Source organism: Salvia splendens, chromosome 8 (assembly GCF_004379255.2).
Source record: "Salvia splendens isolate huo1 chromosome 8, SspV2, whole genome shotgun sequence".
NCBI lineage: Eukaryota > Viridiplantae > Streptophyta > Magnoliopsida > Lamiales > Lamiaceae > Salvia > Salvia splendens.
Genome location: NC_056039.1, coordinates 14179996 through 14193857, shown reverse-complemented (window position 1 = coordinate 14193857; position 13862 = coordinate 14179996). Strand labels below are relative to the sequence as shown.

Here is a 13862-nt window from a genome sequence, read left to right as displayed (position 1 = left end):
ATAGTCCTCCACGTGTCACGTGGTTTTTTTTCTTTTCAAGGATGCCCGTTTAGAGCCACACTATTTAGACTTTAGTTATAAATTTATAATTTAATTTCCTCAACCGCCTTCGACGAATCTAACGAAATCTATATATATTTACCTTGACCTGTCTTATAAAAATATGTACATTTGAAATGACATATGAAGTAATACACAAGTAAAGTAAGATAAAGAAAGAAAAGAAAACATAGTTAACATAGTGTTAGTATATAAGATAACTTACATTTTTATTAGTGTTTAATGAGTTATAATAGTGGATTGTAATATTATAAGTTGTAAATAAATTGAAAAGTCCATATTTAGAGATAACTAAATATATCATGCATTCCTCTTCACAAATAGGAGAAAATTAAATGTAAAATGAGCTTATGTGTAATGTACAAAAATTGAAATGCCATATTATATAATGTTGTGATGCAAAACTATTATTGTGAATGAAATGAGAAACTGTTAGTACATTACTTAAGAAAATAATATCATGTCTACTGAAATGTAGGCAAAATCGACGGTTACTTTATTATGATAACCAAAAATATCATGTATGCTAATTAGAAATTTTTGTGATGCAAATATTTAGTGTTGCACTAAAAATAGTAGTAATATGTAAGCATCTCTTAATGGAGTAAATTTAACACCACAATAAAACATTTTCTCAAATTTGTAATTGTGCAAATTACATTGTCATGGAAACGATTGATTAAACAATTTATATATAATGCATGTCCATTGCAATAATAGCCTAAGTTCATTATATATATATACGTAATGAAGAAGATAGAAAATTGTTTAGTTCTGCAACTAGGGTATAGTCTCATTCTAATGCTACCTAAGTAATAATGTATTTGGGGTATAAAAGTAGTTGACTAGCTCCAACAATTAAATGTCTTATCAAGTTTTTTCTCCGCTTAATTATCTAAATAATAAACTCAACAACCAATAAATGAGTTATGTTGAGCAATTCAATTCACAAACTCGAGCATAACTCCATGTGCAAGTCACCACATTATATATTATAAAGTTGACTATACTATCCATTTCTCCAAATATATTTTTTTAGAAAATAGAACTCTCTTCGTATCACCTCACATGACTCCTAAAACAAAAATTCCATCTCAATAACGTATCATCACATGGCGCCGTACATATCATAACATGAATATTTGACGTAAATAAATTAACTAAATATAAATATTTAGATCAATTATTACAAACAATCATTGAGTGTAATCAAGAGATAATATCAACCTCGAAGCGACAGTTGCAAGAGATGAAGTTCCCATATAAATACCACATCAACCGTCACATTCTCCATCAAAAAATAGAAATATTCAAGTCCATAAAAATACTTAGGCCAAAAAAATGAATTCCATTATTTCAATCATTTTATTTCTAGCATGGTTTGGCATTGCACAAGGTGCTACGGTCACATTCAACGTGGTAACTTTTGGTGCAAAACCCGATGGGAAAACCGACGCAACTCAGCCGTCCTCAAGGCATGGGCGGCAGCGTGCACGGCCGCGACATCGTCCAGGATTTACGTGCCTAAAGGTCGTTACCTATTGAGGTCCGCGGAGTTTAGAGGGCCATGCAAGAATAAGATCAGAGTTCAAATTGATGGAACTCTTGTAGCTCCCCTTGACCACCGCGCCCTTGGAAATTCCGACTACTGGATCCTTTTTATTCAGGTCAATTGGCTTTCTGTCGTCGGGGGAAATCTCGACGCTAAGGGCGCCGGATTATGGGCCTGCAAGGCTTCCGGCCAAACTTGCCCCACAGGAGCAAGGGTACATTTTTTCAATTCATATCATTTCTAGTAACATTTTACTTTTTTTCAACAATGCAACTTATTTTTTTGAAGCTAGTAATCATTTTCCTTAACAATTTTACTTTTCTACCAAACAAACGTGCTCTTAGATTTTAGATTTTTTTTTATTATGAAATTTTGAAATGTTTTGCATTGTTTGGAAAGGGTGTGACGTCGATGAAAATAATGTTAACCTTTGCGATAAAAATATGGTTTTTTTACCTATTAAATGTTGTCAAATTGTGAAAATTTTTAATTAATGCTTTCAACTTTGAGATTGCAAGTACAAAAAGAAATTAAAGAATTCGGTAACCGAGCAAACCTCACTGTAGTAGTTCCCGTCACCACTTGCTTTCATTTTTCAATCTTTCTTCAATTAATGTTATTTATTTCAAAATCAATTAGATACATAAATATCATACGTTGAGGAATTATGAGTTAGTACAGAATATTTTATAGGTGAGGGAGTGAACTATGAACTAATTCATATTTATAGGTGAGAAACATTTATTGATGACACACCACGTTTCCTCTTGTATTATATTATTATCTACTAGTACTAAATTTAAGCAAATATTTTTTATATATCTATAAATCTTTTGTAAGTTGTATGTATTTACTTACGTTATGCAAGTGGGACTAATCCAAGTTATGTTTGAAAATTGCAGTCAATCACATTTAATTGGGTTAATAACGGTGAGATAAAAGGGTTAACCTCGATTAATAGCCAATTGATGCACATTGTGATCAATAGTTGCAAGAATGTGAAAGTGAGCAATGTGAAGATGATAGCACCCGATCTAAGCCCCAACACAGATGGAATTCATGTACAATCGTCCACCGGAGTCACTATCATCAACGCCCTCATCAAAACCGGCGACGACTGTATATCCATCGGCCCCGGGACACGGTGTTAGGTATTTTGTACTCCATTTCATATTTTAACTCACACTTCTAAAATGAAAATATAAATAAAAATATGAAAAATATTTCATTATTTTTTAAAAGTCATTGAGATAATCTTGTTGGTGTGAACAAGTGTTTCATTTTTTTTAAAGGTTGCGTCACCATAATAACCTATGTTTTTATTATCTTTCCATAGCATTGGGAGTTTGGGCAGAAGTTTTGAAGAAGACGGCGTGGAAAATGTGACACTGATAAATTCGGCTTTCAGCGGGTCGGATAACAGGCTTCGGATTAAAAGATGGGCCCGGCCTAGCAAGGGATTTGTCAGAAATATCAATTTCCGAAATATAGTTATGAAGAATGTTGAGAATCCAATCATTATAGACCAAAATTACTGCCCCAACAATCAAGGATGTCCTAGCCAGGTAAATATTCCCTCTGTCATTTTAATTACCCTTTTTGTTTGTTAGATACCATTAATTTATGTTTGATTTTCTAACATTAGATTAATTTAAATTACTTTTGGCAGGGTTCGGGAATCAAAATTAGACAGATTACATACTAAAACATACAAGGATTATCTGCAACAAAAGTAGCAATGACATTTGATTGCAGCCATACCAATCCATGCAGCAATATCAAATTATATGACATTAAACTCACATATTTGAAATCAACTAAAGCACAATCTTACTGCAAAAACATCGCCGGAAGTTCTGCCGGCGTCATCATCATACCTGAAAATTGCTTGTAACCGTAAAAGTGAAGACACCGAACAGCATCGCGATTTTATAGGCGAATTGCTTAAAATGTATAGCTAACTAGGTTTGATTTTACAAAGAGTTTCTTCGTTGTATCATTGCATGATTGAAATTCGAGTGTATTGGAGTATACTACTCCCTTCATCCCATAATAGTTGAGTCGTAGTTCTTTTTCAATCGTCCTACTATGGTTGGGTCATTAATCAAATATTTAAGTTATGTAGTAATTTTTTAATTTTAATGAAATTTGTATCTTCTGATTTTTTTTTCATATTTGAATTAGATTAGGATATACTATAAATATGTACATTTGCAAATTGTAGTAAATTATCAGACAACCATCTAAGGAGCATATAACCATGATCTTCAATTATAGCTTGCATCCAAAGTCTGATCACAAAAACAAAGTTAATTAATTCTATACATAGCAAACAAATTAAAGAATTTCCTATTTGCTTATCCATTTCTACAAATATGTACCTTGTGATCAAGTTGAGGTTTGTCGGATGAATTTGTGGTGCGAGTTGTCTTCTTGTGTTTTGGCATCTATCCGAATCGTGTTCCCGTTGAAGCGGTGTCGGACAGTGACATGGTGCGTTTTAACATCGGTCGAGCAACTCCCTTGCACCACCACCACCAAGATCAGCTCCTTGTCCCTGGTGTCTTCAGCCCACCAGCTTTGTGGAACTCCATCAACCAAATCCTCCAACTTATGGAACTCCTCGTGATGCACCGATACGTCCACCACTTGGTCCGGTCGAATCAGGCCCGCCCCCGGTGTCACCTGTTTCATAAGTCCAAATCTCACTACATAAATTGTACTAGAGTATTATTCCGTCCGTCCCTTAAATTTTGTCACATTTTGATCAGGCATAGGTTTTAAGAAATGTAATCGAAAGTGAGTAGAAAAAGTTAGTGGAATATGGGTCATACTTTCAAATATTAATTTTATAATAAAATGTGAGTGATAATAATAAGTTAGTGGATTGTGAGGGCTACCAAAAAAAAGGTAAAAAGTGAAATATGACAAATTTTGTGGTACAGACGGAAATGAAAATATGTGACAAATATTTGGGGATGGAAGGAGTAGTAATATAGCAATGAGTAGTAATTACCTCGAGCCAACGGGGGAAACCGAACGATCCGCGTGGCCGGTACTCGGGCTCTTTTACGTCATCCTTGATGGTGCATAGCCTCACGCACACAATTTTGTAAAACACGAACTCTGCAGCACTTCGATTGGTGATTTTCAAGTTGGACGTGTCCTGGTTCTGGAGCTCGATGCTGTTCGTGCTGACTACCGTCTCGGGGACGAAACGAAGCGCCTCGATGCTCGACCTTATCTCTTCGTTGGTCGTGAGGATCTTTGCAAACTCCTGTCTCCTAATTGTTTTATCAACATGAGCAATGTCGAGGCAGAGCTTGCAACGAACCGGCTTGTGATCACTCTCAATCACATCCATACAGGCGTCGTACCTTGAATGCAAGATCAGAACAATCACTACGAAATAAGCAACGAATATCAAGTCGTGTGGAGCACAACTTAAAAGCATCAAGGCTTACTGTGATATGTAGGCGATCACGGGGCAATCTAAGCTGCATTCTTTCGCCATACCTGCTTTGTTATCGCGATACAGAACTCTGTCGCACCATGCCGGGATTCGTTTCTTCTCACCAGAGTCATACCCTACAACGTATACGATTAGATTATATTTTTGTAAGTGTTAAGAAAGGAGAAGAAGCACCGAGGGCGTTGAATTACCTCCTAAACCCGGTTTTCCTATCTCAAACTTGTAAGTGGGAGGAAACCTAACGATGGCCTCGCGCATCCCTTGGAAAACTTTACCGGCCTTCATCTCTGCTCGTAGCTGATCTTTCTCGCGAAGCCAATCAAAGCTTCGCTGAGAGACCAAGTCCCGAGTCTCATCATAACTTATGCCGAATAGGCGATAATTAAAATCGCCATTAAATACGATCATATCAGCCTCAGCAAGATCAGGCCTTGCCTCTTCAGGACTAGTAGATGTAGTTTGCTGTAGACAAAAAAACACAGGAGAATTTCCATCAAACAAAAACTCGACAAAATCACAAGCTCGAAAACTGAGGGATGCACCCGTACATTTGAGTTTTTGAGCGCTTGATTAGCCGATGAAACACCGGCTGCAAAAATGAGGAGCCACGGCAAGCCAAACGAATAAAGCAGCCAAAATAAATATACGCAGAGAAGAAGAGAGCAAGACAAGTAGAGGCATCGCAGCATACCAGCAACATTGTTGGGCGTAGACCGAGTGAAAGTCATTGTTCGGAAAATATGATCGAAATCAGCATTCCGTTTGTTTACTGCTTCTAAATGTGCAGCAAAATGACAATTCACGAAACAGATTAGCCGGTCATACACTCTCAACCTCAATCCTACACCTCCCTGCAACCATGTTCCACGCTCGTGTATAAATGTAGAGACGACATTAATTACGCTAAGGGAGAACCAGAACTACTTACCTTATTTCCTATTGCACGGCCAAGACCGCATGCAACAGCAGCAACATCCAAGTCCCCGACATGGGGCCGGATAGTTTTTCTTACCCTGAAAGGAAGGACGACAGTGACCTATAACGTTAAGTCGTAACTATACAAAATCACGAGATGGAAGCTCATTCAAATATCGGGCCATAACTATAACTGTTTAATCTAGAGAATGTCAATTTTAGTCCTAAACATATGACCAAAATACGAATTTGGTCCAATACATTCACATTTTTTAAAAACGGGTCAATAGCAAAATGAAAATGTCGACGAAATAGTAATTTTTTTACGGTTCTGTAAAAAAACTAACGGTCAATACTAATTACACGGCGACATAACCGTAAGTTTTTTTATGGAACCGTAAAAAAAGGACCATTCCGACAATGATTTCATTTCTTATAGACCTGTTTTCAAAAAGTGATAGTTTTTTTACCAAATTCGTATTTTGGTCATATGCTTAAGATCAAAATTGACCTCTACTCTTTAATCTATCATAGTATAACTCAAGAAAAATCTTACCAAATCGCAATGAGCAAGGCTGCCAACTGCCTCGAGCCTACACGTTCAAAGATGGATCTCTCATCCAAAGCCTTGCCGATATGATCTTGCCACCATTGTCCCACAGAGCTCCCTTCTAGTCCTACCTAAAAATGCAAACTCAATAGTAAATTTTTTTGTCAATCTAATTTTAAAAAATAATTGAAATTCACACATTTGATGTAGTTATAGGCATACTGTCTCTCTTGCTGCAGACATAGCAAGAAAACCCGCGCCCATCTCCACTTCTTGCAGCCCGACAACGACAATATCAACATCGGAGACTGCAGATCCCAACCACGACTTGAGGGCCGTTTGAGAAGCTCTACCTTGGCTTACATTCCATGTCCCAACCATAATGGTCACTTTGTCCCGCCTCGTATACATGTCCGATCGTTCCGATAGTTCTTTCCGCAACGTGCTATCCGTAGACCCTGGAGATGATATGTTCCACCCCCGAATGCCACCGTGTGTGGCTAAACTAAAGAGATGCCCGTGTCCTACGACTAGCTTTATAATGGGCTCGTTGTGCGCAACCCAACCGGTTACTAGGTTTCCTTCGAGGTCTAGTATTTGGATGTGCCCCGTTGCGTATCCAACCCATATCCGCGAACCATGAGAGCAGATGCTCTGCACAGCAGCAGGGTGCCGAGTGAAATCCTGCACACGGCTCCCATTCCCGTCCCAAAGGATTAGTACTCCATTCGTGCAACCCGTCCAAATTACACCGTCTGGAGCAATCATCATTGCTTCTATCTTCTTCATGTCTTCCACTAACGCTCCCGCCCCCTTTGCTACTCTACGAACAGCATCAGCAGCGCCTATCAGCGCATTGCGCGACCTCTGCAGGAAGCCCTGTGATTTGTCCTTTTTCCCCTTGGAGACTAACTTCACGTTCACCTCGTCTTCAACTGGCTGCTCTTGAGATGGCATGTCTACGCGATTCTCAATCTGACCCTCTATGTTGAATACTTTCAGAAGCTCCCTTGTCCGGGCGTTCCTGTACATTCGAAAAATTATCAGATTTCTCTGTTTTCTCAAGGCGGAGATGAATGCGAGAGAGATGACGTTACCATAGTGAAAACGTTTGAGATCCGGCTGCCCAGACCTTGGCTCTAACATTGTCGGATAACAGATATTTCACATCCGAAGATGAAATGCTGCACACGCCATTAACTGTGACTTGCGCTCTCAAGTCTATAGCCGATCTCTCCACCAGCAGAGCAGCCATTCGTCTTTCCTCCTGCGTTAGTCCAAGAGATTTCTCAAGAGCTTCCCACGGCCAAATCCTTATCACGCCGCCCTCTGTGCCCGTCCATATATCGCCTTTTTACAAGACATGGTCACTTTCTTAGACGAGAAATGAGGACAATCATCAACCAAGATGAAACAACAGAATCTTTCACATATTGCACATTCAACACTACAACAAGAATCATCAATGGGAAAAAGAAGCTACCATAAAAAGATATTGTCATGGAAAGAACTGGGGTTTTATGTGCTTGCCAAGAGAAGCCTTCCTTGAAGGCGTTGCCATCGCTGAACTGCTGATCCATCTTCCACGAACGGACCTTACCGTCCTTGTGTCCGCTCCAAACCAACTTACTCCCTTCATCAACCATCAAGGAGAGTGTTTGAGACGTACTAGCTGACTCGTGAAACGTGGCTGTCTCCTCGTCTCCCCTGGGCAGCCTCCGCCCTGCTGTCCCCGTGAAAGTCCCCGGATCGAATGTGTCTGAATACTTCCACACTCTCACACCAGAATCCTGCCCTGCCCACAGCTGTGTGTCTGTGCTAGCAATCGTCTTTATCGATTTTCCCCCCTTTCAAAATTTCAAAATTATGATTAATCATGTTATAAATTTTCATTGCTCCTGTGAAATTCAAGCACGACAAGATTATAATCAAATACAAACTCTAAATATTGTACAAACTCCAAACTATGATCTGCACCTTTAGAAAATATAAACATATGATAAAATAATGTCAGCAAAAAATGTCAACAGTGTCAACGGTTACAATGTGTTGACACTGTGTTGACATTTTCTATTGTTATAATTTTGTCATATGTTGAAACCGTTGACATTGTGTTACATTTTATGTTACTCCCCCCGTCCCACATTAGGAGTTATATTGACTTTTCTGTCCTCGTTTTATAAAAATGATACTTCCTCCGCCCGTGAAATGTTGTCCAGTGTTTCCATTTCGGTCCGTCCGTGAAATATTGTCCACTTTGATTTTTTTCCATTTTTTGTAAATGGTCCCCACTTTTCACTAACTTATTATACTCACATTATATTATAAAACCAAAATATAAATATGGGACCTACATTACACTAACTTTTTCCACTCACTTTTCTTCATATTTCTGAAACCCGTGTTAAGTCAAACATGGATAACATTTTGCGGACGGATGAACTAATAAATAGTAAAAGTAGAGAAATGGTAAAGTAACAGGGAGAGAATAATGTAGAAAAATGTCGACAATGTATTAACATTTTTTGTTGCTATTATTTTGTTATGTGTTGATATTTTCTAACAGTCCATTAAATCAAGAGGGAACATCATTTTTGGTCCACGAACTTTGCCAAAGTATCATTTTAGGTCAGTGAACTTTGAAAATATCGTTTTAGGTCCGTGAACTTTGAGTTAGTATCATTTGAAGTACTTTTTACTATTTCCAAGTTTTTTTGGACGAAAATACCCTCAATACCTTAAAGTGTATATATTTTTAATAAATTTATCATATACTCATAATTTTTTATAAATATCTTTATAATATATTTTTGACAAATTTTCTAAATATAATTTGACCTTAAATATCATGACTTAATTTTGTGACATGCAAGTAAAATTGCTTCTTCAATTTTTTATATTAATTTTTTTAAAAATTGAATAAAGAACTTTTCTTTAATAATAAAAAATTGAATAAAGATCTTTTCTTGCATGTCACAAAATTAAATGATAATATTGAAGGTCAAATTATATTTAGAAAATTTGTCATTGTAAAGATATTTATAAAAAGATCTTTATTCAATTTTTTATTATTAAAGAAAGTTCTTTATTCAATTTAAAAAAAATAATATAAAAAATTGAAGAAGCAATTTTACTTGCATGTCACAAAATTAAGTGATAATATTTAAGGTCAAATTATATCTAGAAAATTTGTCAAAAATATATTGTAAAGATATTTATAAAAAATATAAATATATGATAAATTTATTAAAAATATATATAATTTAAGGTATTGAGGGTATTTTCGTCTAAAAAAACTTGAAAATAGTAAAAAGTACCTCAAATGATACTAACTCAAAGTTCACGGACCTAAAATAATATTTTCAAAGTTCACGGACCTAAAATGATACTTTGGCAAAATTCGTGGACCAAAAATGATGTTCCCTCTTAAATCAAACATATGCGTTGGCAATGTGTTGACATTTAGTATTGCTATTATTTTTTAATCCGTTGACATTTTATAAGTGTCCATTGGATGAAACGAACCTGAGATTCCCGCAAAGGGTGAGGCCGAATCTCGAGGCAGGGAGGGCGGTTGGGGTGCATCGCGGCTCGAATGGGGGCCTTGTAGACGCCGGCGCCGCCGGCGCCGCCGACGAACTCCGGCAGGGGCTGGTTGGGGAGGAGCTGAGAGTCATCGAAGCCGTTGGCGCCATCCGCCGTGCCGACGTAATCCATCATGTCGGTGGCGCCGCCAGAGCTTCCGGTGGTGATGGGGTAGCGGTAGAAATCGTCGGAGGCGGCGGCGGCGAGGATGTCGATCTCGTCGAGGCTGTGGTTGCGGGGGTGGTTGGAGTGGTGGGGGGGCTGGTTGCCTCCGGTCGTGGTGCGCAGCTGCTGGCTGTAGTAGAGGGTTTTCCGGCGCGGCGGCGAGTTGGAAATCGCCTCCAACGCATTGATGTCGGGATCTACGGGGAGATCGTTCATTTTTTCTGGTATTATTATTGTTATTATTATTATTTTATTGTTTCTTTGAAGAATTTAGGGTGTTTTGTTGAAGTTGGGAGATGGGAATGAGGAGGGAAGTTGATCATTGTGCAAAATTTGGGAGGGAGAGTGAATGTCGGGAGGTGAAAGAAAGAGTCAGAACAACAAAAATAGTTGAGGGGGGTTGTTGGCGGTTGGAAACACCATAGATTTTGGGAATGTTAGGACACGAAGGTGGTTTGATTTTGGATTTAAATTTTAAAATTGGTCAAGAAATTTGTTCTACCATTCTGGTAAATTCAATTCTAAATAGCTTCTCGGATAATATAGGTGGAAGACAACAATATGGTTTTGACAAATCGGAATGATAACTAAACTAAAACAACTTTGTTTTATTTGATTGATGTGAATCAAATTAGAGTTTTTCTCTTAAATTCTCTCAGACTGATTACGGATAATTACTAGCCTTTCAATATTATTCCTTCTATGCCATGAGAAAAAAATATATCAAACATAGACAGGCTAATTTTGTAGATGGACGGACCAAAATAAAAAAGTAAGACTATTTTTATAGCATGGAGAAGTGATTTTTGGATGTGGATCATCTGTTGTGCAGTGTAGCACAACCACCCTAGTGTTTCTAATACAACAATAAAATAATACTCCCTTTGTCCCCAAAGAGAGTACACTTTGGGTTCGGTACGGGTTTTAATGCATTATTGGTAAAGTAAGAGAGAGATAGATACAGAAAGTTTTTTAAGTATTGTTAGTGGAAAATGAGTCCCACCTCATTAGAGATAAAAGAGTTTTCAAAATTGAAAGTGCATATTCTTTGGGGACGGATGAAAAAGGAAATAATGCATACTCTTTGGGGACGGATGAAAAAGGAAATAGTGCATACTCTTTGGGAACAAAGGGAGTATGAATTTATTTTATGTTTTTTTATTTATATGTAAGTAACAACAGGGGCCTTGTGCTACATTGCATAGCAGAAAATTCCTACCTGTGATTTTTAAACCTTAACACTATTCAACTTACTTACACCAATTTTTTTCGAGCCAAATCTACATTAAAGGTTTCCAAAATAGAAATTTCACTAGAAATTTCACTAAAAAAAACTTTAGGACACAAAAACTGAGATGATATTATTAGTGTTTGAAGTTTTTTTAAAATAACCATAACTAAGGACGCAAAAGAAAGGGTATTAAGGGAGGCCATCTACAATAGGAATAGCCCAGTAATAGCTCAGCCATAGCCTAGCCACAAACTCCTCCTGCCACATCATCAACACTAAAAATCCTCCTGCCACATCATAAATAGCCCAGCCATAGCCTAGCCACATCATAAATAGCCCAGCCACATCAATAGCCACATCACTCAAAATTATATAAAACAAATAATTAACAATCACACAAAATACGCAATTTAATTTACGATACATATACGAGAAAATTCAATAATATTATTAAAATTTAAAAAGTACGTTAATTAAAAAAAATTACATAATTAACAAAAAAAACTACTGTCGTGCAGTCCTCCGCGCCCGTAACTCTTCAATTAAATCCTTTTGGAGTCGAATATGAGCCTCCGTTTGGCGCATGTCGGCATGTGCTTGGAGGCGGCCGTCTTCATCGTGAGGTACCCCACTCCGTACGTTGGGGGCGGCCACGCCGTGGCTTGGACCGGCTTCATTATCATCGTTGGCCCAATCAGTCAGTTGTCCACCTTCATCTTCGACAATCATGTTGTGCATGATGATACAGGCGTGCATTATATCTGCAATGCAGTCGACATGCCACAAATGCGTTGACCCCTTAACTGCCGCCCATCGAGACTGGAGCACACCAAATGCGCGCTCCACGTCCTTGCGTGCCGACTCCTGCCGTGCCGCAAAGTAGGCCTTCCGCTCATCTGATGCGCATCGGATCGTCTTCACAAAGACGGGCCACCTAGGGTATATCCCATCCGCCAAGTAGTAGCCCATATCATGTCGGTTGCCGTTGGCGACAAAACTGATGGCCGGACCGACACCCTGACACTGCTCGTTGAAAAGTGGCGACGAGTTGAGGACGTTGAGGTCGTTGTTCGAACCGGCTATCCCAAAATACGCATGCCAAATCCACAGCCGGTAATCAGCTACGGCCTCGAGGATCATCGTGGGATTCTTTCCCTTGTAGCCGGTAGTGTACATCCCCTCCCAGGCGGCGGGGCAGTTCTTCCACTCCCAATGCGTACAATCTATGCTGCCTAACATCCCAGGGAACCCATGCTGTTCCCCGTGCATCCGCAGCAGATCCCGGCAGTCATCGGGGGTAGGGCTTCGAAGGTACTGATCACCGAATATTTCAATCACGCCCTGATAGAAATACTTCATACACTCCAGGGCAGTCGTCTCACCGATGTGGAGGTACTCGTCCCACATGTCTGCAGCGCCTCCGTATGCCAACTGCCGGATTGCCGCAGTGCACTTTTGAATAGGAGTGTGGCTAAAGCGGAAATACAGATATCGTTGCTCCAATCCGTTAACAATACGCATAAACATGGACCTGCGCATCCTAAAACGGCGCCTGAAAAGGTTGGTGTTGAACCGCGGCTCCTGTGCGAAGTCGTCTTCGTATAGGCGCTGATGTGCAGCTACGTGATCACGATCAATCACCGCTCGGTGGTGTACCACTGGTCGAGGTCGAGGTACCGCCGGCTGCAAGGCCCTCCGCATCCATTGATCAATCTCACGGTTCGTATAGGCCTCTAGCGCTTCGTTCATTATACGCTCGTACTCCTCAGCATCCCCACCACTACCACCGGCGTTACTCATTTCTAGGTGTTGATCTTGTACAGAAATTAAGATAGAGAGAGTACTCGTTAATACAAGCGGTGCGAATGAAAATGACGGGCAAGTCGCGTATATATAGTGTTTCGGAAACAAAAAAAATAAAAATTCGCGCTAAGCGATCCGGACGCTGCAATAGCGCCTAGCGGATCGCCTAGCGCCACGGAACCGCCGAGCGCTAGGCGGTTTTTTTTCGCGAAAATCGCTGGGCGGCTGCAATAGACCTCCTAGCGCACCGCCTAGCGCCAGCGCTCGGCTAGGCGGTGCGCTAGGCGCTATTGTGGATGCTCTAAGGGCAAACTATCATAATTTTTTGCTTTTTAAAGATGTTTCCATTTGTGCTTCCTAATTTTAATTGGGACACCAACAATAAAGACACTTTATGAAGCGTTGGTAGTATAGTTAGACACACAAATTAGCGAGAAAATATTCCATGGTCTTGACACACCAAGTTGGCAATATGATTTGGTGTGACCAACTAATAGTTTTTTGACAAGTGTTGTTAGTAACCATTTAT

At 39.2% G+C, this 13862-nt stretch overlaps 1 protein-coding gene and 1 pseudogene across 1 annotated transcript; one reads left to right on the top strand and one right to left on the bottom strand.

Annotated features, from left to right (window-relative positions):
* Nucleotides 1-1401: 1401 nt before the first annotated feature.
* On the top strand, nucleotides 1402-3506 carry LOC121745801 (annotated as a pseudogene).
* A 494-nt stretch (nucleotides 3507-4000) lies between these two features.
* LOC121745800 (type I inositol polyphosphate 5-phosphatase 12-like) lies at nucleotides 4001-10515 on the bottom strand. The gene is made up of 12 exons (XM_042139752.1): nucleotides 10075-10515; nucleotides 8033-8396; nucleotides 7647-7899; nucleotides 6772-7573; nucleotides 6556-6680; nucleotides 6013-6097; nucleotides 5776-5935; nucleotides 5633-5673; nucleotides 5276-5546; nucleotides 5077-5200; nucleotides 4629-4989; nucleotides 4001-4297 (listed from the first exon to the last, which is right to left on the bottom strand). The coding sequence occupies exons 1-12, from the start codon at nucleotides 10513-10515 to the stop codon at nucleotides 4001-4003; spliced, it is 3324 nt and encodes a 1107-aa protein (XP_041995686.1).
* Nucleotides 10516-13862: the final 3347 nt, after the last annotated feature.